Raw genomic sequence first — 25,925 nt, forward strand, 5'->3', positions numbered from 1 at the left:
AGGATTCTGGGGACACAGTGATTTACACTGGAAAATTAAAAATTGATCGTTTCTGTATTCTGCTGGAAGATCTAATTAGCTGCCCCCTTCCTCTCCCTGGGTCAAGTGTCTGTATCACCAAAATTTTGCGATTTTAACTTGACACAAAGGCTGGCTTAAGAGAGTTTCAGGAGTGAAAGCAGTGTGTGCTGCCTGTGGCTGAGATTAAATCTGGAAGATAGGATACAAAATCTGCTATCCAAATTGCTCAACAGGACAAGCATCATCTATGGAAAGCCCTGCTGTCTACTGGAAAGAGGGCTTAGCAGTTAGCGTCACCCTGCTGAAACCATAATTGAGGGGGGATTACACTCCTCTCTGTGCTGCCTGTCATCACAGAGCAAGTGCCCACAGAGGCAAGCTCAGAAATCAGAGCAAGGACCTGTAAAGGAAAATAAGTGCTATCACTTGTTTGAGGCCTCTTGTAGGTAGGCAGTAAAAACACCACACAAGGAACCCCAGGAAATTACAGTGTTTCTGGTCAGATAATTTTTCTAAACTATGTCATTTGTTGTAATGTAAAAGGCCTAACACTATAATTGGTTGCATAAGTCCTACTGTGTAAATTAGTGGCTTCTTTACCTGCATTGTAGGAAAATTAAGAACAAAGAAACTTGTTATATTGCCAAAGTTCACATTGGACTGCCAAAACTTGCAATGTTTTGGAAGTGGGCTCTATTCCATTGTAACATTCTTCCTGCAAAACTAGTGCCTACAGTTTGAAGTTAGATGAATTCATAAAAGCAACCACATAGCACTCCCTATTTTCTTTCCGCTTTTGTTGTCTTGTTTTACACCAAATTAAGTACAATACTTCTGCCATGTTCAGGCAGAAATAGCTGAAGAAACATCTCTGACATAGTTTTTTCTGCTCCTGGCTTTGGGATTGATGTCACACAAATAAATCAATCCATCAGAATCAGCACTGAAATATGTTCAAATGTCCAAATGACCTTATGAAGATTTCTTCTTTCCCTGTAGCTGTAACTAAATCTGATCTTATACTCTTGTCATTGTGAGACTGTGAGGAATGGACTATATCAGATATGACTTATATTTACTATGAGTATTTGTTTGCATGGCCTTGCATCATCACTGTTAGCTTCAGTAGGACATCAGAAATAAACATCTCCAAGTGAACGGTAATTCAGTGATATGATTTTATTTCCCCATTCTGAAAAAGAACAGATGTTTTTCTCAATAATAGTCAAATGCTGTTCTTGGAATGTTGTCTTTTTATCACTTAAATACTTTTCTCATGCTATGGGGATATGTGTTGAACTTTCAAAAATGGTATATCTTCAACTAGAAGTTATTCAGTGGTTAGCTGGTTTGGTTCATTTGGGTTTTTTAATTTAATCAATTATGAAGGAACTACTTAGAAAACATTCTCTTTAGGAAATTATATGATAAATGGCTTCCCAAGACAAAATAGACACAGGCATCAAATATTCCTGGACTGAATATCTGATCTAGACTTCCTTGTTATCTGGACAAAAAATCACCTAGGAATCAGGATTTTGGTTTGGATTGAAAAGGAGTTCCTTTATCCTTTCAACTGTCCTCAGATTAGTGTCTTGGAAGGTCTTGACAAACTTTATGGTGAAATAGAAGTTCTGCCCTATGTGCCTTAATGAATCTGCCCTGTGGCTGATTAATTTTTACTCTGCTCTCTGCTTGCACCAAGCCTTAATCTGTCTCTTCCTAAAGAAGCAAGCTGGTTGCTCAGATTGTCCCTCAAGGAAATTCTGTCTGCCTCGCTCGCAAGCAGCTGTGGCAGCAGGTAGTAAATATAGAGTAATGAGGCTCCATATTGTGCTGCAGCACAGAATTAGACATATTTATCTATAAAACATTTGCTTTTCTCCAAACTCCCAGAAAGCATCTCAAGTTTGTAAGTCTCAGGCAAGTTTACTGGAAGACAACTGAAAACACAGTTCTGTTTTAGCTGTTTTGTTGTAGGCAGTAGACAAATATTCCTTTAGGGAAGACACTGAGCATTTTAAGAAGGCAAACTTCCATAAACCTAGCTACTTTCCTCTACTCTAGTGCTTCAACAAGGACACACTTAAACCTGCTGTAAAGAAACACACTGACACAGAGCAACTCTGGAACTTCTTGACTCTGCATCTATGGAGGCAAATGACAGAATAGGATTTAGCAAAGGATTACACCTATATATGAAGGATTAAAATTTATGGAGGACAAAGATTTTTCTTTCCAATGGATAATAATGCTGTTTTTAGGGTACAAACCAATCACTAAGACTCTTCTTAAAATTAAATTCCCACATCACTGTTCATTATGCACATTTGGTATATCTATGAAATGCCCAGTCCTGGCTAAAGGCAGGCTGGTGTTTTGTCAGGGATGCTCGTCTGAACCAGTGTAGCACTTCTCAAAGTGATTCTGCAAAACTATAGCGTAAATAAATAATAAATTATATGCCTTCCAGAGATTAAAAAATAAATTCTTACACAGCTTTAGCAAAGTACCTGTTTTTATACACACCCAAAGTCATAACACCTGTTTTTAATCTTGACTAAAGTTTGAGAGAGTTGGGTTTGTTGAGCCTGGGGAAAAGATAAAGCTTTGAGAAGACTTTAGAACATCCTTCCAGTACCTAAAGGGACTACAAGAAAATGAGAGGGGGAAATTTTACAAGGACATAGTGGTAGGACAAGGGGTAATGTGTTCAAACTGAAAGAGGGTAGATTTAGATTAGATATTAGGAAGAAATTACTTACTGTGAGGATGTGAGGCTCTGGAACACATTGCCCAGAGAAGCTGTGGATGCCCCATCCCTGGGAGTGTTCAAGGCCAGCCTGGATGGGGATCTGAGTAATCCGAGATAGTGGAAGATGTTCCTGCCCATGGGGGAGATGTTGGAACTAGTGGATCTTTAAAGTCCCTTCTAACCAAAACCATTCTGTGATCCTATGAACACCCCCAAGACCCCCTCTCCCCATCCTTTTTTTCACTCAGCCTGTATTTGTGAATTGTGAATTTGGGATTGTCCTGACCCAACACAGGACCTTGCACGTGGCCTTGTTGAACTTCGTGACACCTGCATGGTCCCACCTCTCAAGCCTGTCCAGGCTTCTCTCCAGGATGGAATCTCTTCCCTCCAGTGTGTCAGCACCACACAGCTGAGTGTAATCAGCAAAGCTGCTGAGAGTGCCCTCAATCCCACTACCCATATTGCCAACAAAATGTTAAATAGTGCCAGTCCCAGTCCAAATATCTTCATTACAAGGTGTTTACAGAAAGAAGATTGAACAGAAAACATGCAAGACAACACTGCTGTGTATTATCACTGCAATTAAAATAGTTGGTGAGAGTATTCTCAAAGGACAAGTGCTACAATATGGATTGCAACAGGGGGCTTTTTATTCTCCCCTGCTAACCAAGTGCTTGTACTGTGCGATGACAGTAGAAGACAGAATAAACAGGGCTAATGCACTGGAGAAACTAAATAGAGAAAGGCTTTGGGAATTATCTGATTTCTTGATTATCTTGCTGACCTGATTTTCTCAAGCCCTATCTTTTTCTCCATGTCCTTTCTTTTGATTCCCACAGAAGACACAGGGCTGAACTTGATACAGGCATGTATTTTTGTCTTCCACTAAGGAATCAGTGTGTATGTATGCAACATAGTGATGGATTTGAAGTGCTTAGGCCTGATCTAATGCCTTCTCGATCAGCTAGTACCTTTCTTTGACTTAAAGAATAATAATTGTGTTTCCAATGCAAATAGTGAAACAACTTTTTTGTAATAATTGATTTTTATCTCTTAGAGAACAGCCAAGTTGTATCCTCTGGTAAAAATCCAAGGCTTACAGGAAGTCCACACTAAAATGCTAATTTATTCCTTTTGCCACATACCTCTTCCTGATTATATATGTAGTTTTATAATTTATGCCCTAGCACTGCCCCAGTATAAATTTTATTCCTTTATTTTTTGAATATGAACTTTTTTCATTAATGAATAAGTAATTTTACTCTTCTGCTTTCTATTAACTAACCTTGCCTCTTTTGTGATTTCTCTGTGTATTTATATTTATCTTTCAAATTTTTCCTTGTCCTTAGTGTGCTTCACAAATTTCATTCAAATTAAAGCCACATTAATCTCTTCTTCGTAGCCAAAACAAGCTCCTTTTTAGTTGCTTCATTTCTATTACATTGATTCAGTTCTGATTAAATGGATAGCTACAGGGAAAAAACATCAGAAATCTCCATTCCAGTAGTAATCACAATTAACTCTCTGCAGAACAGCTGTTAAAAAATGCTATAGCCACAAGACTAAGGAGAAATAAAAGCAACCCAAGCCAAATTTCACCTGATCTCATTTACCTGAAAGAGTTTTATCTAAGACTCTCCCTATCCACTTACTATTAGTATGGGATTATTTTTGTTAGTTCACTGGCAGTGTGTTGAGCAGCAATTTCTATCTGGATAAGATGCCCATTGATGTTGATGATGTTATGCCAACTTCCACTTTACTGCAGGAACCTGAACCATAAAATCATAAATGCCATGATACTGTCATTCAGTTAGTGTATCAAACTTAATATTTTGCTCCAATTACAATAACACCAGAATTACATTTTCTTTCTCTAAGATCAGAGTATTTGTCCAGCATTTCATTGCTGCTAATGTAGGAACCCAGGGAGTGCACTCTGGTGGTTGAGGATTGCTGTGGGCAGGTCTTCAGCACACAAAGCAATCTCATAATTCCAGGCACTACTGGGGTTCACCTCTTACTACTGGCACACTGGTTTTAAGTATACACTGCCTGTAATAACCTCAGGCCAACCTCACAGATGTATTTGGAAGTAATGTCTGCCTCTATGGTCAAAAAATACCCATTTCCAATACTGCAATCTTCAGACTTGGCTACTGAATTTTGCTGTGAGTTATTAACTGATTAAGACACAAATGCTTCAATCAAGTTGTTTATGAAATACTTCACAAAAAGCAAAATATCTTGATTCAGGCAGACCAAAACCAGAACTGGTGTGGAAACCAGGCATAAGGTATAAAGGATTTGTGGTTTCGTTTTTCTGATCCTCAATTTAGTTTCCAAAAAACTCTTGTTCAAGCTGCCAGGCTTTTGGTAATCAGCTCTTGAGGACAGCTCAAAATTCAGTGTTATACAGTGGGAAAAATGAATAATTAAGTGGCTATTTTGCCAAAGGAGTAAGTGCCTGTTTATCCATAGAACATTTCTACTTAGAGAATGCAGCCCGTGATGTCAGAGGACAACTGAAATTGTACTTCACAGGTACAGAAACTTTCCTGAAATTAAATCCATAGGAAGCTTTCTTGCTGTTAAATATTGCATTACCTGATATCAGATGCAATGAAACAGGTCCCTTTCTGTCTCTTTTTCTCCTCTATAGTCTTATTTTTCTTTTGGGAGAGAATAGGCTGCTTTCTTCACTAAAATTCTAAATCTACAGTAAGCATACAAACCATCCTTTGCCCTTTGCACTGCTGATAGCATATTTATCCCCCAAAGATGATCAACAGTAAATGGAATTTGAATTTATTCCGACATTTTTTGCTTGTTGTCTTTTTGCATTCTTGACCATTTTCCCTTCTAGAGAAGCACATGCCAGCTGATTCAGAAAAGTTTGGCAATATACCTGTGACCTCTTATTTGCTCCACAGAAGATGACAGTGCAAGATGTTCCTCGTGCCTTTCCCACAGTGGATGTCCCAGATCATGCCCATTATACAATTGGAGTTGTCATTCTTATAGTGGGGATTACAGGAACTCTGGGTAATTTCATGGTCTTCTATGTTTTCTGCAGGTACCTGTCTTTTGAATGTCTTTTTAAATATTGAAATATATGAACTTGAACTGTATCCTGTGCACTCAAACACAGTCCAGGAATACTATCAGACTACTTTACTAGCAGAGTAAAATGCACCAAGAGACATTGCTGTAATAAAAGAGTGGCAACCTGCCATTTCCCTCCAACTTCTTCCCATTAACCACAGCCATAGCAAAACTGTTAGCAAGTTGTAAAGAATCACCCAGATATTCCAAGCAATAGAAATGCAGCCAAAGCAGAAATGTTACAGTGAATTTTCTTCTGCTGGCTAACTGTATTGTCATTGAACTGATGGGCTGGTTTACACCCCTGTACCTCACAAATCTGCTCTGTTTTACATGTTTTCTTCCTCCTACTTCTTGCAAGTCTGTTTCTTCCCCCCATTCATTAGTGGCCATGTCCTATTTTGTTCACAGTTTCCAACACTTGGCTTGTTTCCTTTTAGCTAAAGCTACGTTCCAACTTTTATATCTGAGGGAAACTGGATCTCTGACAACAATGTCATATGCTCACCATTCCTGTTCATTCCTCATTCTGTGTCTGATTTGTCACACTGAGGCAGAGCACTGAGATGATGTTCAAAACAGTGAACTTCTGCTCTGTGATTCATCTTTAGGCACTAATGTAATAAACCAAAATAACAGCAACAAATTATAGGATAATTTGGCTGTGTCAACTTAGATCACTGGAGTGCAAATGAAAGTTGTCTTGGTCTCAAGCCTGTATTTATGGGCAGTAGGTTTTAGCACATTCATTCAGAGTAGATACCAACACTTAAGTGAGAATGACAGTGGCCTTAAGAAGAGAAAAGGTGTTGGCATGCAGATCAGATATGTGAGGGAGAAGTACATGAGCCAACTTTGCTCTTTGGCTGGTCCCATACAGGAAATCTAGTTATGGTGATGCCTGGAACAGAGACTAGGCAGAGCAAAAGGAATAAAATAAGTATTTATCGAAAGGATACACCTTGGGCAGTTCAAAAGCCTGCCTCTATACCCAAGTCCAATCCAAGATGGATCCCAGTCATGAGTTTTTACACTTTTATAAGTTTTCGTTCATCCACATACTAGGGTCAGTTGTCCAACCACAGCCCCAGGCCATGAAGTCTCAGCCCCCTGGCTTGCCCCTTTCCCTCACTGTTGTTTCTGCTTTTTGGGTAATGGGTGTCCTTGGTTCTCTAGCTAGGAAGGGATTGTTTTGTCTTACTACTCTGTAAAGAGAACTCATCAACACCCAACATGAAGTTTCAGTTACACACTAAGCAGCAGAGAATTTGAAAAATATAAAAGCTAAAACCCAAGGCATCAATGGGACTTCCAATGGAGGACACAGCTTGTCTTCATTTGAAGGTGATATGAAGACAGAAAGGGATAATGATACCTAAGTAACAAGTACATCAGAAATTCAGAAAACAGATTAAGTGCTTACAAAGCAGCCTCAGGTAATGACAAACTGTAAGAGAGCCAGCTGCCTAAAACAGAAATGTGTTCAGTGACTACAAATACACACAACTCATAAGAACCTACTAATAATACCTCCTTGCTCCTAAATTGACAGAAGGGGGATGGTGGTCCTAGTGATTAATTCCAGACCAGCCCAAAAAACCATGGTTTATTCACCTAATTATGTCTAAGACTGAAATTGAGAAAGGAGCTAAGTAGTTACACTGAGCCCCAAAGAGTTCTCAGTTGAGTTTTTATGTGTACCCTTTAAAACATGATACTGTAATATTATTAATAACAAAAGCAGGCAGAATCCACTGAAGGCTGCTAATTTCTCTTTTAAAGACATAGTCTGGGACAGTGAAATAAGAGTCACAGTGAAGAACTGATGTAAAACAAAGTGTTTGATGTGGTTCATAGTGAGTTTGCTTAATCCCTGTATTAGGAAGTCACTGTTGATCTTATCAGCAGTGGAAAATGCATGCCCCTTCTGCTTAACACAGTCCAGATCAAGACATCCATAGTGTACATCAACTTTAACTTCTTGTTAATCATGGACATGCTGTGCACTGGTTAGAATATTTGAAGAACAGTGTGATTTATCCCCATCACTGAGCTGGTTATCAAAACAATCCTGTAAAGTCCACAGGAGTGTAAGGGTGTAAAATTGAGCCTTTCTTGTGTTCCCTCTTGAGGGAAATGAGAAGCACTCTGCTTCAGTTTACCATGTAGTGTTCCTTGGTATTTGTGAGCTCACAGGAACAAGTAACAGCATAATTAACAGTGCAGAAGTGTTTAGCAACATTTCTTCTGATCTCTGTAGGAGCAGAAGCCTTCAGACTCCAGCCAACATACTCATCATCAATCTAGCTATTAGTGACTTCCTGATGTCTATTACACAGTCTCCAGTTTTTTTCACCAGCAGCCTCTACAAACATTGGATTTTTGGTGAGAAAGGTTTGTATATATTCTTTCTAAGATTTCACTATGTATGTTCTTACCATAGTGGCAGTTAATCTATCCTCAGGTACTCTTGTAATATTGAGAACATTTCTCAACACTGTTTCAGTGTTGACACAAACATTTCTTCGAATATTTGTGTCTGTGTGCAATAAATACACTGCCATCATGAGAGGAAAATTACATTAACGAGACAAAGGCATCACTGGCAACATGAGGCATAGCACTATCTTGCCAGTGTTCTTCCCCAATCACCTCATGACTTAGTTACTGTTGGAGTCGTCTGACAAAGGAGCACTCCCCCTCAGCACACCAGCTTAAAGGCCCCTCTAAATAACCTGCTCTGGGTCTTGCACCTGGCATAGTGAGGTAAGATAGACTGGAAAACCTGATTTTTTTCACAACAGAAATGTTAACACTTCCTGTGTAGTAAGAAAATGTGGAATGAAGGTGCTTTCATTCTTCCAATATAATTGTTTAAGAGGAAGACTTGAACAGGTACTGACATAAAAGGAAACTCAGAGAAGTAAAATTGCTATTTTGATCTCTGATGACCAAAAGCATATTTTATTTTACTTCCTTTAAGTGTTCATTTCTGTACATGTTAAAACTAATCCAAACTACTGCTTTTAATCATTAGGTTGTTTGAACAATTAAAATCACTCATTAATGTATTCATAGTCTGAATATTTACTTTGGCTAAATTATTCATTAATATATTCATATTTACTTCAGTTTCGCTGCCCTTGAGATATGAACAGTACCAAAGTAACTATATCCCATTGTTAAGCAAAACAGCTGCTTCTATGGGACCTGCAGTAAAACTGGAGTTAAACAAGATATAAATGGACTGCTGAAATGATCGCACTAGAAACATCAGAAATCAATGAGTAAAAATATGTTAAGTATTACTGTCTCCAGCAATTGAAGCAAACAAAATCTTTGAAGTTTATCTCCATGGAAAATGTAATTAGCAAGACAGACAGCAGCTTTGAAGTAGCATTATGACTGCAGGACAACTCAAGTTTCATTGCTTTACAAATTCCAGAAAGTTCCACTAGTTCATAAGAAACACAGACTTGAACCCTCCTAGAAATAATCAGCATGGGTAGACTAATTTCACTGCTACTTCTGTCATCTTCATTGCAAGGCTGTGAGCTGTATGCCTTCTGCGGAGCTCTTTTTGGCATTACATCTATGATCACTTTGATGGTGATTGCCTTGGACAGATATTTTGTCATCACTAAACCTCTGGCTTCTGTTGGAGTGACGTCAAAGAAGAAGGCCCTAATAATCCTGGTAGGAGTCTGGCTGTACTCTTTGGCTTGGAGTCTCCCACCCTTCTTTGGATGGAGTAAGTGAACTGGAATAAAACTTTTTTGCCCTCATAGCATTGGATTAAAGACCAGTTAAAGCTACAGAAGAGGATTGAATTAATAGCTCACATACAAAGCTCAAATAGACCAATTTGAAAAAAAAATATATGAAATACATGTTGAAACTGAAGGTCTCTAAACAAAAGAAAAGAATGCAGTGGGCATGTTATATGACAGTGGCACTTTTCTTAAGTACATGACTAGCTGCATAAAAAACAGTATATAAATTCATGAAGAATGTGCCTCCTCATTATCCCATGTCTACTCCCATTGAATAAAATTCAACAATATATGTTAAATAAATGTATTTGTGTTATTTCTGATGAATTTTCATCTCCGGCGGTGCTAAGACAGCAGTGTCAATTTTTATTCACATAAAAGATGAATACAGTCTGAGCATTTGTGCCAGGAGATCTTCAGTAAGTCCTGACTGTGTTCTGGATGGACAAATTGCACTTAATGTTGCCTACATTCTCCATTCAGTCATTGCTATTGTCACTGGCTTCCAATAAGCATGTAATTCAGTAGTAACTAAAATGCTTTAGTAAATTTGAATTTTACACATGGAAATTGGAACATTCGTACAGCACCTTCATCATTTCAATTTGTGACAAAACGAATTTCTGTTATTCCTCCTCACTGGAATCTACCTCACTACCACTAAGTTTATTTCCCAAGAGTCACCAGTTGCAGTCACGAAGTTAGAATGAACTCATCATTCAAAACCCCAGCCCACCATTATGCTCCCTAATTCCAGAAAAGAATGTGTCTGCCAACTGAGGTGAGAACATAGACGTGTTCTAGTAGAGGACAGTAAAGACTAGTAAAGGTTGCAACAACCAACGCAGGTACTGAGTAGAACTTCAGCAGAGTTGTGTTATTGTCTTATTATTGCCATTCTGGTCCCCCTAAACATGAAGCATGCTTAAAGCAGGCAAACTGCAATACTGACAGAAGCAGTCTTTGGTTGAGTGAGAAGCTGTTAGAATAACAAAATGACAATATAGCCTTAGATTATAGATTTTCAGTTGAAGAAGGTGGAAGAACTGCTTGAAGGGTGTTATTATCTTGTAATTAGATTGTAATAGTGCCCACAGTATGAACTCTCACACTGTAATTAGATGCATTTGAGAACATCTGGTGCAATATTTTTGAGAGCGGAACAGAAAATATCAGCGTAAACAGTTAAAATTCCAAAGTAAAAAGATGTTGCTACTGCCAGTTTATTTACTGAAGAGTTCAAAACAGTTCCTATAAAGAGAATACATTTTATTTCAGGCAGAGCATTAGGTATGTATGACTTTTTTTTTTTTTTTTTTTTTTTTACTTCTACTCAGCTTTACTTCACGACAAAATAATTTGGACAACACAATAAAACTTTCTCATTTGCCCAGTAAATTTTTCTTATCTGCACACACTTAAAAAAGTGGTACCTAGAGCAATTAGTTTGATTCCAAAAAGAAAGGAAGAAAGCAATTTGATAGGAAATGGAGATATTTAAAAACAATACAGACCTGGGCCAAGACCCAAATAAGTATTTGGAGAGATTCCCTTTGACTATGATGAGTTTTAAACAATATTCAAGACTGAAGTTCCATTTTCTGAAGTCTCAGACTGCTAAACATAAATACAATAGGAAAACAAAATAAAAGAAAATACAAAAGTGCTTCACATGAAAAATTGTTTATCCTTTTAAAGAGAAATAGGACTAAATCCCATGTTATTCTGAGTATCTTCTCTAAATTCTGCACTCAGAATAACAATCACTTCATGGTTTATGCCTTCTCCTGTCTTCCTTTCTAGGTGCCTATGTTCCTGAGGGTTTGCTGACTTCCTGTTCCTGGGACTACATGACTTTCACACCATCAGTCCGTGCCTACACGATGCTGCTTTTCTGCTTTGTCTTTTTCATTCCTTTGATTGCTATCATATACAGCTATGTCTCTATCTTTGAGGCTATCAAGAAGGCCAACAAGTAAGTAGCCAACAGTCTTAGATTTTTATCCTTGTGTTTAAATAACTGTTCATTTTCTTAAAAACAGAGAAAGAAATAATAGAAGAAAACTGGGACATTTCTCGTGTCTATTTTGTAAGCACAACTGAAACAGAAAACCAAATGAGAATTCTGTCACTAGTCAAGAAGGGCCATTCCTGAATTTAGGCCGGAGCTTATCAGTATATTATCTAACAACATGGAAAAGAGCACAGAAATTAACCAACCAGAATAAACACAAAAGGGATCTCAGAAACACCTAATGACCGTGTATCAATAACTATTTCACAGAAAAATAGATGGAATTGAATTATAAATTACAAAAAAAAAAAAGAAAATAAAAGGGTGAATAGGAGATTAAAGGTTTAATAGCAGGACTTGAAACAAAAAGCTGTTGCTTTAAAAGTAAAGGGCAGCCTGCCACTCCATGTGCCATCTGTAGATACCAGTTCCATAGATCCCAGAGGATCTCCTCTAACCGAGTTTTTAACTCAGCATTATTCAATTGGCTTAAATAACTGCATTATGTGGAAAATCTTTTGGTACAGGGCTATTTTTTTCATTGAAGCACATGTGGGTTTTGCCATTGATTAGTGCAACAAAAGTACATCAAATTGTGAAGGACAGGTCATGTACTTGCATTAGCATGCAATAAAGGTGCCTGAGTTTTAGCCTTAAGTAGCAGAAGAGCAATTGTTGCCTCACTTCATGAAGCTATTTGCTCCCTTACTTACCTTTGTTTCTTGCTGTTGTAAATTTATTTTCCCTAGGTCTATTCAGACATTTGGAGGCAAACGTGGAAATAAAGAGTTCCAAAAACAGTATCAGAGGATGAAAAATGAGTGGAAGATGGCCAAAATTGCACTCATCGTCATCTTTTTTTTTGTCATTTCCTGGTCACCATACTCTGTTGTTGCTCTGGTAGCTTTTGCTGGGTAATTATAAATGTATCAGCAAAGGAATATTCAGTGAAAGCAAAAGATGTGAAATGGTAAAAGACAGATGAAAGTCAAAGCTACTTGTCATGTTTAATGTCTGAAGCGTGTCCAAAACATTCACATATTTAGGAGATATTTAACAAATGGGTCATATGCTGACTGATTTTTTCTTAGTTTGACTTTAAGAAAATTTTAAAAATTAAAAAATTTAAAAAAAAGAGAGAGAGAGAGAAAGACAACAAGACAAGTATTATTACTGGAAACATAAACTGCCATGCTGAAGATTTCTGAATGCATTTTCTATGCTAGGATATTTGAACTATCTGAATTTTATTTAGCACGAAAATGCTAAATAAAGCGCTCTAAAAAGATCCTCCCAGGGGTTGATTCCCTTTTTTATCTTGTTTAATCTACAGAAGTATATGAATTTTTGTGTTACATCAAACTGCTGAAATTCCTTACATGTATAAGGAAGTTCAAAATTAGTACATACATTATGCTGGATATAAAAGATCATAAATATAAATCATCAAAGCACGTTCTTCAACTATTTAATTGTCAGCATTTTATACAGCAATTTCAATGGAAGCATGACAGTGTTAAAACATGTAGCTTGACATAAGAGTTGATACAATCCAGGCACAAGTAATGGATGGGGAATCCAGATGTCTTGGCTCTATGTGATTATTTCTCCCACCTTGAGATGTGAATTTTCCTGTGCTTCAGTTTAGTCTCTCTAAAATGTGTGTGACTATGTGTTGTAGGAAGACTTGTCACCCGTAAAACCTCACCTGGATGATTCCTATGACAGCACAAAACACTTCTCTTAGTATTTTTCATGTCAGAAATAAAAAGTATGTGTTCCTAAAATTGACACACAGCTCAAATTTACTCATGATGGAGCATTTTGGGAGACAAGGGTGATTTTTGTTACACACCCAAGGAAGAGGCCTTGTCTCAAACCCTGCTTAGAAAGGCAGTTTCCTAAACACAGCACTTGTAATATCTTAGGTTGAAGAAGAAAAAATACTGAGGGAAGTGGATTCTCTCCCTTTGTATGCAGACAGCTGCAACTAACATTTTTTCCATGAAGGCAAACGTTCCTCACTCAGAAACACAAATCCTTTGCATGTGTCCTAGTGTTCGTTTCCTGTCAAAGGGGAACTCGGGTACTGGACATCCTCCACTGTGACATGTGACCAATTAGACATAGAGGAGAAGCAAGGAGACACAGAAATGAAGCACAGCTACCTTGCAGTACTGTAAAAGACCTAAAAGAAAATAAATTAGGGGATGCTTTAAGCTGACCACTAAGTAGAACTGTTGTGCTGTCACGTACGATTCACTATCTGCCTTAGGAGGATCAAGTACCTGCTGAACTTGACTTCTGCTCCATGTCTCACACTCACAAAAATCTGAACAAATGAACAATTTTATAATTCTGCAGTATGTTAGAAATTAGCATTTTCAGATTTTTCTTATAAAGATATCTGGGGAGCAACATAGCTTCATTCAGATTTTTTCCATTTCTTGACTATGTCTTTTAGGCAATCCTACTGGGATTTTTCAGAGACTAATAGACCAAGTCTGGATATCTTCTGTGGCATTTTATTGCAAGGGACTCAGATAAAATCTTGCTGCATGCTACATATGGGAGGCAGACATGGAGTCTGCATCTATAGTCTTGGACTAAAGACAACTCATCTGACAGAGAAACAACCTGTGAAAAAGGAAGGAAGAACCTTAATTCCTTTAGAAAATATTTTGAATGGGGAATAGTGAGCTAGCACACAGACATGCTCACTAATATTTTTGGTCTACACATTGCATTTTCTGGGAATTCTTAGTTTAAACACAGGAATAATTAGCCAAAACACAAGGCTTTGCCATTGTTTGTTTCCATTAGCCAAACTCTCCAACAGCCTTACCAAAACACTGTCTCAGCTCAGGGTCAAAAACTCCATTCCACTAAGGTCACACTGTGTGTTATCCAGAATCTGTGAAGATTCATACCTCTAATCAATGTTTTTAAAGTATGATCAGGAGAAACCTGATTAAACCTGATTAAAAATTGCACATGGAGAACATCCTTATCAGGGAAAAGCCTTAAGAGGTGAAATGGCATCTCAACATTCAGGCAGCTGACAAAATGGTTCCTATATTGCAATTGGCAAAACATTTCCACATCATCACAGAGTGCATATATTCCCACAGTATGATGAAAAACTTCCTCACCAGGATGGTGAGGCCTTCTTAAAGCTGTCATTGTCCCTAGGTTAAACAACATGGAAATTACCACAATCCTGAGTCATAGTAGTGAAGTACTGCCAGAGAAGCCCAAAGAAAATCGTATTTCTTGGAAATTAGACTGAGGTTGATCTTTACAGGCAGAGGATGTAGAATTTGCTCTCTCACTGTTTTGGTGCAGAACTCCCCTTTTACTGTCTCTAGAGCCTTAAAACACTGTCTTCCCACAGACAATGCAGAACTCAATAGTAAATGTATGATGTGTTTGCATTACTTTAGGTATTCCCATGTCCTAACACCTTTCATGAACTCCATACCAGCTGTGATTGCCAAAGCTTCTGTCATCCATAACCCCATCATTTATGCCATCACTCACCCCAAATACAGGTAAGTTCACTCTTACAATCTATGCTTAATTTAGCAAAGAAAATCTCAGAGTAAATTTGTCACTTTTAGGACTAGTGCCTGACCTCTCCTTCACCTGCTTATTTTAACTCTGTCATACACCTTGCCCTCCCCAGGAACACTCCTCAATGCCATAGAAATGTCAGTGGAATTTGTACTTGGAACAAACTACTGAGCAGATGGTGGTTACAGATGTTTATGGATAATGATCTGTATTTACCTGTTGCACAAGAGAAGATGGAAACTTTTCCATATCGAAGGAAAATGCCATAAATTTTTAACTGTCTTCATGAGAGGCAGACATCGGGCCATGTTGCAAATAACACTTTGTTACATTAACCAGGCCAGTGAGAGAGGTACAGTGAGCCAAATCACCTCTTCCCTATTTTCTGCATCGTCCTCATGTTTTCATATTTCAGGTAGTACTTTCTCTGACAGGTAGGATGAGAGGTCATTACCACTCCAAGTTCAGATGCAGGCAATGGCATTTGATAGATGGCAGCAAAGCCACATATAGGCTGTTGTTTCACCACTTACAAAGACCTACTGAGAAACTGAATAGAGAAGAGGTGGGCAGGAGCATCTACGTGGGGAAGGCTGGCAGGAAGAGGAAAGCTAGGCCAACGTTTCCTAACGCTGCACATGAGCAAAGTAATACAGTAATATGAATGCACATTCTGTACAACTCTACAGATAGCCAGCAAACAGATGCGTAAGAGGAGCTAGAATAGCTGCTTAGGGGAAGATTAAAATAATTCATTATGTAGTACTTCTGCGAGGTTCAGTTTAAAGGGACAGAATTTTATTTTTGCCCTGATTAAGCTGAAAGCAGATAAAATATCGTTTTAATAGCTCCCTTCAGTTCCAAGACTTATATTTTAATGCCCGTATCCCTGCCAGGCAATAAATTTGAGTTCTGCAGAACACTGTGAATAAGTGATCTTGCAGGGTGATTGTATATGAGATATCTGATATCTGGAAAACTCTTTTTGTACCCAGTAATTTTCCAGCAGCATTAGCTCATCTCTCTGAATAAATGCATTGTTTATGATGATTGAATTTTTGTGCTAATAGAAAAAAATCTGACTGGTTCTACCTCTTATCCATTAGAAGAGCCATTGCAACATATGTTCCTTGCCTTGGACCCCTATTGAGAATTTCTCCTAAAGACTCACGGTCCTTCAGCAGTTACCACTCCTCCAGACGAACGACCGTAACCAGCCAGTCTTCTGAGACAAGTGGGCTGCAGAAAGGAAAAAGGAGACTGTCTTCTCTCTCTGACAGTGAATCAGTAAGGGAGACACTTTCCATACACCCATTTTTAATTGCAAAGCAATTAATTTTCATATAGATTCCTTCCAAATGGTAGATTCTTTAGATGAAATGCATTATGGTTCTTGTTATAAAAGCTCCAGAGAAAGTAGAGGGACAAAGCGAAATTAAAGACAGAAGGCTGAAGTGTATAAAAACAGAATGTAGATAATTTTCTTCTTGATGGTTGGTGACACTGAAAGAGGAGTGGAAAAATGGAACAACAGGAATTTTAGAAAGTAAAGTTTACCAATAACAGTAAAGTTGTACTTTCTTAACAGTAAAGGAAGCATGCAGTAGTCAGAGCTCAGTTGAAAGTCTGATCATACTTTTAGGTTGTGCTTGTCTGACCACAGATTTGCAGTCTGGACAGAAAAAGAAACTGCTAGCCACAAAATAGTTCTCTAGTGAAAGCAAGGTTGTAATGAAGTTGGTAATGCTTTCTGAAAGTGGGATGTATTTGGTAATATTTTAATAATCAGATTTAGACAAATCAGTAAATCCATTACAGAATCTTTCTAACAGAAGACCTCAACAGCTTGCTGCTGCCAGTCTAAAGGAAAACAAATGTTTTACACAGCAGCTGAAAACGGGGCAAGCATCCAGATTCCCTCCTGTAACTCAAAGTTATACTACTAACTAAATAAGCATATTAGTTAGTTCATTGCAATAATTTCAAACTAAATTTCCAAATAACTGAAAAGACAAAAATTTCTTGGCAATTCTTTTTCACAGTTAGGATAAAAATCATATCTAATCCAGCCAAGTGCTGAATTCTGACAGTTGTTGTTAATAGTGACATTTCAACTTCTTTGCCCTCTCTGTTCTTTTGACTTCTCCATCCAATCAAAATGAAATTCTTCTGGCTTGTAGCCTCCAGTCAGGTGGAAGGTTTTAAAACTGGCCAATAGAAAATGAACATCTTTATATTGCATCTCTTACTCTGTGAATCTTGGTTCTTAAAAAATAACAGACCCCCTCAGTAACTTGGTTTTGTTTTCCCATTAATTGGAACAAAGTTTATAAACCCAGGACTCCTTCCTGAAACAAAGATTTCTAAAGCACTTATTCTGCAGTCCTGAGACATTTCCTTCTATTTATTTCTGCTTTCACCCAAGCCACTTTGGAAACTTTGGCCCTAATTCCTCCAAACACCTGTGCTTCCCAAGTGGGTAGTACTGTGGAAACACTGTCTCCTTGGAGCTACAAGAGGAATCAGAGAAGTTTCAACAATAGATTGTAACAAAACACTATTTTCTTTCAAATTTTGCAGTGCTTCCTGTGGAGGAAAAAAAAAAAAAAAGCTGAATTTTAGATGCAACAGACTTGATAGTTTTATTCGTACATCTTATGAGCAAACATTTTATGAAGTTATATATGTCAGAACTTTTGTGAAATGTATTTTATACAATGCCTATCTCTTTTATGATTTCTGTATAGGTAAAACTGGAGCAAATTGGATGAAAGTCTAAGGGACATAGAGTGAATGTTTTTGCTGTATTAATTTTAGGGCTGTACTGAAACAGAACCTGATACTCCCAGTATGTTCTCCAGACTTGCCAGAAGACAAATTTCCTATGAAACGGATAAAGACACAACTCAGACTAGTGACATAAGAGCCAAACTGACAAGCCAGGATTCTGGGAATTGTGGGAAGGTAATAGACTGTGTAATACTTAAATTCTCTGACAACTGACAAGCTAAAAAATCTGCACATTGTGCTGTAATTAATAATGAAGGTTCCTGCCAAGAAGAAGCAGATAACCTATAAGTTAACACAGTTAATGACTTAGAGGCTGTAAAAGGTCATCAGCTTTTTATTCCCACTCTGGTTCATTATTCAGCTGTCTTCATTGCATTTCTGCTGGTGTTTTAGAGAACTTAGCATCTGAATGGAGAGTTGGCTCATGTTTGGTTTTAAGTGTGTATTTAGTAATATTTGTCTTTCACTGTCCAAATTACTTGGTCGATCTTTCTGTTGTCTCACCATTTGCTACCAAATGAACACATATGGTAAGATGTAAAAAGTAAGACTGTCTTTAACATATCACTACTTTTCAGTCAGTCCTCTGCCGTCCTTTTTTTCCCGATGCATATTGCATACGTCAGATATCGTAACATACCTTTATGCCATTTATATCTGTTTTATCTGTTTTCATTTTTCAGACAGCTGTAGATGCTGATGACATATTGATGGTGGAATTGAATATCACAGAGTACATGGCTACACCTACTGTAAGAACTATTATTTTAATATTTGGCAACAAAAACTAATGACAATCCCAGACCCTGAGCATAAATTAAGTTGTTTTTGAGATGCAAAAATTACACAATATTCGCAGCACAATGCAGAAAACGACCATAAAGTGTAGACCATTCTGAAACTAAGCAGAAGGAGAACATAGGAACTGTAGAATTTTTTCCGAAGTTCAACTTCTTCAAGGAACCTGAATAACTTCTTGAATTTAGTAAGTCCTCTGATGAGGTCTGTGAATTCCTTAGTGGAGCATGGAAGCATTAACTTCATGCCATCTTTATATTAATGACGTATATGCTAAGCTGAGACAGCCATTCTGATAGCTGTACCTCTGAGACAGCCTTAGTCCTGAGGCAAGTACTGCTGTACAAAGTGATGATATTAGCTATTTAATGTTCTCTGTTTTGGGTTGCAGCAAACATCTAAAACATGCAGCTTGGAGGAAATCAAGGTCAGTTTTTGAAACATGCCATGTCGCCTATTCAGTAAGATGTATGTTGCATTAATGTCTGTTTCTTCTTCATCTAACACAGCTACAGCACATGGGTAAAAATATCTGACATCTCTCACAACTGAGTCAACTTGCCTTAATTCTCAGCAGACATGGAAATAAAAGCAAAGAGTTGACAGATGAAAACAAGGCAGTTTTATCTTTGCAGCACTAACCCCAGTGTAATACAATCACCTTAAATTGTCTATTGTTAGCAATGATCCTTATGAGCTATTGTAAGCCTCATCCTAACTGATTTTTTGGAACAGTGCAAGTGACAGCTAACATCTCGTATTATCAAAAAAATGCTAATTAATCTTTCCCTCAATTTTTACCTCATTATGTCCCTCTTCAAATTATTCATGCTGTTAACACTAAGTTTTACATCACCTCTTGCCCAATGACCCCAAGCAGTCCCTCTTTATGGAGAAACTCTTTACTCAATTGAATTCATAGGCTATCTGACCATGTTCACAATATTTCTGTTCATGGTTGAATGTGCTGTCATTCACTTGGTCTTTCTTCAATGTAGACCAGCACTTAAGTAGCAAATTTAAGTAGCAAATGCATAGTCTTTAATGCTTGTTTAACAGGTGGGGTTTTGGTTTTTTTTTTCATAAGTTATTCACGAAATATTTTTTAAATGTTCAGATCTACTTTTCCCTCCATCATTTAAATTTGCTTTTCAGTCAGCCACGGAGAGTAGCAAAGTGCTAAATATATGTAATTTTTTATAGATGATTCAATGGGATCTCCTTGTAGATGTTTGTGTTGTCCATTTCTTGTAAATCTTTGCATCCTTTAGAGAAGTGAGAGCCTGAACAGTATTGGACAAAGAAAAGGAGAGTCTCACCAGGGACCATCTTCAGCCCAGATACCCAGTATTACGGTAACATACAGCAGTGTCCAAGGAGTAGAGCTGCCTTCTAGATACAACTCTGGTTTCCTGTACCCTAAATCAAGAAGTCACAAGCAGAACAAGATGTCCAGCAGTTGAGTGGTGCAAGCCAGAATATCACCTTAGCCAACAGCTCTGGAACAGCTGTGGACTGGCTGAATCCAGAGAACCTTCCTACACTGGTCTGAAATGCTCCTACAAAGACACAGCACAAGACAAGCAAGGATGAAAACATGAGTGATCTTTTCAGCATCAGAACTCTCTCCAGGGGATCACCTCGTGATCTGAGTCACACTGTAATTTTAGTATTTCTTCTTTATGCAGCTCATGAAAAAAAACTCTTTCATTTGGATTTTACTCTGTTCACGTACATTCCTACCACTGTACAGACCTTACCTAGAAGCCTTCTGGGATTTCCTTGAGAAGAAAGAGAAGTATGATATTCAAAACTGGCTTTGTCCACTTAGTGTTATTAACTTCAAAGCTACTACAAAGCTAAAGCTGAGAAATTTGGGGGTAGATGTACATTATTTCCTGAAGATGGTTTCTTCATTATTCTGAAGTTTCTCAACCAAATGTAAACTTAATTACACAGTCAGTGCTCCCTTCTCTTATTAATGACACGTTTCCCCCATTTTCTTCTACAATCCAATGAAAGGCAATGCACTTCAGCAGTAATTTGAAGTCTCATATCTTTATTTTAATTCCTGAGACTGGGAATGAGAAAGGAGTAACACTTGAGGAAAAGGCTCGGGTCCTTTCCATACTTAGCTTCTTTTCCAACAGTGGCTTAAGAGATGATTTTAACTCATTCTCAGCTAACTTCCCCAGAGCTATAAGAGATTATTATGAAATTCCTTCTGACTTTCCTTTAGCAGGAAAGAATGCAGAATACAAATCAATGTTTATACTGAAATGTCCTATAGGTGAGTCAATACATGTGCTTTCTGATGCTTCAAAGTTGTTTACCCTTTGATCTTTTCTAAAGTAAATATTGGGAGGAGAAGGTTTCGTTCCCCATAAGTAATTGTTCTAGAGATGTATGGAATCCACATCATCCTCACTTTGGTATTTTCATTTTCCCCTTTTCTAAACAGCAGCATTTGTATAGCTAAGGGTTTTCTTCTACAGTGACTAAATCCATGAGATTGTTCTTCTTTCCTCTGAAAGGAAAGGGAAAGAGTTCTATCAATAGTGACTTTCAGATTTTCCCTGGTGTCTCTTCTAGTGTATAAGAAGAAGATAACAAAATTAATTTCCAGTTCATAGGAGTAATTCCAAAGTGGGACTGAGCCCAACAGAACAGGGTACAAAGCACTATTGAAACAGTTCTTTCCCTTAGGCCCTCCAGCAGTTCTCCCTTTGGTTGCAATAATGGAGGGAACCCAGAATGGCATTTTGTCCTACATAAATCAATTCTTCCCTATGTCACATCATAAAATCAATAAAAATGTAATGAGCTTATTATTTTGAGGGGAAAATCAGTGGGTTCCAGAAGGTCTGGGGCATTGTTTTGAAGTAAACTACTGGAAACTTAAGTCAAACTGAGGTTTGTTAAAAGGAAAGTTATTAAAACTAAAAATGAAGGCGATAATGATTTCTGCAGCAGACAAATGTTAGAAAGCGAACATGAAAAAAGTGAGGCATTCAGGCTGATTATAAACTGTCAAAAGAAACACACTCTTCAAAATCCACAGTGTTTTAATGTAAATTAAATCACAGGCATCAGAGATGGAAAGGAGCTGTTACAGTATCTCCCTTCACCTACCACGACAGGATATTGTCTCCCAGCAGAGGACAATATTAAACTGATAAAATACACAGCTAGCAATAAGGAGAAAGAAGAGAGAAAACATCTTCAAACAGGAAGCGTGTTCAGAGATATTCCTCAAGTCTAAGGAGTTCTATTATGACTTATTGCTCAGGCTTTTAAAAATATTTTAAAAAATGAAACATGTAATTCTTTCTTTGTCATGAAGGCCATTGACACTACTAAAAGATGGGAAGAAACATTAGCAAAAGCTGCCTGTTTCATATGGGTCACAAAAGACGGAACCTGTCAAGAAAATAGGTCTAACTCACACATGCTGATTGATGTGTTAACAAGGAGAGTATGATATGTGTCACTAATAGCTAGATCCTTTGCTCCAGTCATTATTTAGTTCCAAGCAGTATTCTTCAGGACTGCACTCTGCACTCTTCTGCATTCCCTTACACTTTTAGAGGGTATAAAAAGAATACTTCCATGACTAGAAGAGCTTTACGAAACCACAGCATGTTGTTCTCTGTATCCTTCAACTCCAACATGTATTAGAGATTAGTTTGTATCTATAAAAAGAACTACAGCTGTTCATGCTCATCTACTTACAAGAGACTTGCAAAGCATATATTAATTAGGGAGAATTTGTTTGTGAGCACTTCAAAACCCTTGTGTGTACTCTCTGTGTAGCTAACTGCTTTGCCTTCCTTCACCTCTGCTGTGTCTATAAAAATCGTACAAGGGAAAGCCTACAAAATTCATCTCATCTGAATATCTCTACAAGTGGTTCCACACTGTAACCCTGCGGCATTTGTAATAAATCATTATTAGTTCATATTTCATCTCATCCTAGCAGATTTATTTGTGTCCTGTATCCTCCACTTGGCAGCCATTCTCTTGGTTTTGCTGTCTCTTTACACCCTTCAACACAGATGACTGATTGGATTAAAATAATTTAGGACTGAGATGATTCACGTTTCACTTAAAGTCAACTGTACAGGCTGTTCTGCAGAGACTGCCTGTAGTTTACCATGCACTTGGACAAGTTCCAGTGACTTGGAGTGTGACAGGACTAGGGCAAATCTGAGACACCTCCCTTTGGCCTTTTGTACTCCAGCAGCTGTTCACAGAGCAGGCTGCTGGCAAAGGCAATGGCAAGCAGTGCTGGGAGTTAACACACAAGCTCTGCCCCTTCATGGGGGCACAAAGTCGGGCTTGGGTCACCAGTGAAACTGTTTGGTCTGATCATTCAAGCAATTCTGCAAAACTGCTGAGCAATTGGTCACTACTGCTGGACCTGCAATGGATGTGCCAAGAGCCATTGTAATGAATGGCTGTTACAAGCCAAGACTGAAGGACTGCATAAGGCAGCAGCCACATATTGCCAATCTATCCAATTTTCACATACAACCAGGGTCTTACTCCCTGTGTTTTCCAGGTTACAGTCACATCCCATACTTTTGGAAACTTTTTTACACCCACCACTGAACTAAAAAGTGTCATCATGGAATATGACATTGAGTACTGACATTTCACACATTCTCAAGTGAGACAGAATAGCAAACAGTATTTTCCTTGAAGTTATGTGCAAAACCCACAGCAAGCATGACATTCAGAAGTAAACAAAGACACCTCCGATGCTTTTTTGGGTGTTTCTAGAGCTTTAGGGTATAACATGGTTAAGTCACCATTCCCACATGTGCCCATTTTCCTCAGGGTACTTGGTGCCATTTTTTCCTCAGGCCATCCCAAGAAGTGCTGCCATGTTCCCTCATCCTCTGATCCCTCTGTGAAAGGTGCTGCCATCTCAATAACTCTGACAGGGCACCTGTCTGTCTCTGCTGTTGAAACTACTTCTGAGAGGGCCCATATCTGCAATGCAGTGTTACTATCAGACAATGGTATTTCAGTGGCTGGTAACAAGTATCTCTGCTCAAACACTTGTGTTTGTAGCCTTGGAGTTGCTAATGTCATATGAACGTTATAAATAGGTTTATATAAAAGCAGTCTTAAGTAAATAAATTCTTAATAGTGTCATTCATTCCAAGCAACTTTAGACATGATCCATGCTCCTGTACACTCAATGATTATTTACCCCATTGAATTTATAACCTAAATGCTCATTTTCAAACTTATACAAACTTCACAGTTGACAAGATTTACAAGCTGTCCTATTTACTTCCCTTCTAAGGAGAACAGACTGAGCAGATCATCAGCGTAAGCTTAATAAAGGCAGAAAAGTTTCCCCACAGCAAATCCAGCTTAATAGTCTGATACAAGCCAGTTATAAAAATTTTGTTTGCGTTTTATAGGAAAACACTTATTTTGTTTACAGCAGTTCTGGCAGCACCAGGGCTCTGCTGGAGACACAGCACAGGAATTCGACATACCCAGCTTGCAGAGCAAAGAAAATGCTGCAAGAGTCACAACAGTGTAAGAAAATACTCACTCACTGAATATAGAGATGTCAGAATCACATGATACTAGACTACAAGGACTCATGGTGGTTAGTTTGCATATTACCCTACAAACTCTTTTGGCAATGAAATTCGCACTCAAAATTAAGATTCACTTGAAACTGGGGGTAAATAGTAGGACTACCCCAGTGGCTGTGGAAAAAATAGGAAGGGATTCACCTCTCTTTTTTGGTTTTTTTTTTTTTTTTTTGTTTTTGTTTTTTTTGGTTTGGTTTGGTTTTTGAGGTCTTTTGGTGAGTTTTTTTTTTTGGTAGGGGGAGAGAGTTGGGTTGGTTCGTTGGGGGTTTTTGGTTGGTTGGTTGGTTTTGGTGGGGGTTTTTTGTTGTTGTTTTTGGTTTTGCTTTTTGCTTTTTAAACTTACACAGACACCTGTATTTATGCAGATTCAGTACCAAAGAGATTTTCAATCACTTTCAGGAAAATCTTAACTAACCCTTGCCAAGGAGACTTTACACGGGAGAAACTTTATAAGACCCCCTTTTATTTGGCATACTGCAATCCATACTCAGTCATAATCCACCAGATCTATGACTCAGAAGCACAGCAAAAACGGCCTAAGTAGGTCTTCTGATATAGCTTGGAGGATAGGTAGAATGTGTAACTTTATCAGGTTTGAGTCAAGCCTTAGGTATGGTGTAGAGCAGAGAGAGCTGCAGCTCTGGTTAAACTGTGCCAGTGCAAAGACATAACCTGAGAGTAAAGCTCATCATGCACATAAAAAAATAAACATGGCATCTATGTAAATAACTTGCTAAGGGGAATTTCTGTGGGGCATGTTTTACCCACAGTGTAAAAGCAAAGTCATTGCTCATTTCCCTCAACATTTACACTTCACTGTGACTTCCACAAGTCCTGAGACTACATCATTGTATAGCACATAGTCTCCAATGGAAAGTTCCACAGAACATTTCCTGAATAGGCTATGGGACACTTATGGGCATACTTAGAATTGCTATGATATTTTCCACTGACTGGAAAATAAAAAGGAAAATCTATACCCTTCCACACAAGGGCCATGCCTGAAAGGTTACAAAGGAAGCGACTGTACCTCTAATGTAACAGCATTTTCTTCAAAAGCCTCAGTACTTCAAAGATGTATTAAACACACCCAGATGCACCCTTTGCTGTAAAACTGGTAAAACTGCTTTCTTATTAAGTTTTTCAGATGTCTAAAGTTAATCATATGCATAAATACTTACACAACCCCTCAGGACACACAAGTGAAATGAGGGAGTTAAGGGTATGTTAGGTCAGTACTAAAAGTCAGTGAATTTTTAAAATATTTTTCCAGACTAGTATTTGCTGCAAATGCCATGGAACTTTACATTAATATTTTTTCTAAGTTTCAGATTTTTTAAAGCCAAGGTTAATACTGATAGGTGAGGTGAGTTGCAAAGTTGATTTGATGTAGAAGGCAGAAAACACTTTGGTATAGCAAACCCTTACCAAGCTCAGGATTGACAGTCCTGAAAAAACGAATAATAATTTGAAGA

The 25,925-nt window shown here is 38.0% G+C and overlaps 1 protein-coding gene across 1 annotated transcript in view; it reads left to right on the forward strand.

Moving 5' to 3' along the window:
* OPN4 (opsin 4) overlaps positions 1–20,295 on the forward strand; it is a 33,529-nt gene extending 13,234 nt beyond the window's left edge. Inside the window, exons 3-13 of the mRNA XM_056495641.1 lie at positions 5,713–5,855; positions 8,145–8,278; positions 9,432–9,635; positions 11,461–11,632; positions 12,421–12,585; positions 15,115–15,222; positions 16,351–16,531; positions 18,062–18,208; positions 18,718–18,786; positions 19,224–19,259; positions 20,104–20,295. Coding sequence (XP_056351616.1) covers positions 5,713–5,855; positions 8,145–8,278; positions 9,432–9,635; positions 11,461–11,632; positions 12,421–12,585; positions 15,115–15,222; positions 16,351–16,531; positions 18,062–18,208; positions 18,718–18,786; positions 19,224–19,259; positions 20,104–20,295 — 1,551 coding nt within the window. The remainder of the gene's footprint in view (positions 1–5,712; positions 5,856–8,144; positions 8,279–9,431; positions 9,636–11,460; positions 11,633–12,420; positions 12,586–15,114; positions 15,223–16,350; positions 16,532–18,061; positions 18,209–18,717; positions 18,787–19,223; positions 19,260–20,103) is intronic.
* Positions 20,296–25,925: the final 5,630 nt, after the last annotated feature.

This window comes from Oenanthe melanoleuca, chromosome 6 (genome assembly GCF_029582105.1).
Source record: "Oenanthe melanoleuca isolate GR-GAL-2019-014 chromosome 6, OMel1.0, whole genome shotgun sequence".
Classification (NCBI taxonomy): domain Eukaryota; kingdom Metazoa; phylum Chordata; class Aves; order Passeriformes; family Muscicapidae; genus Oenanthe; species Oenanthe melanoleuca.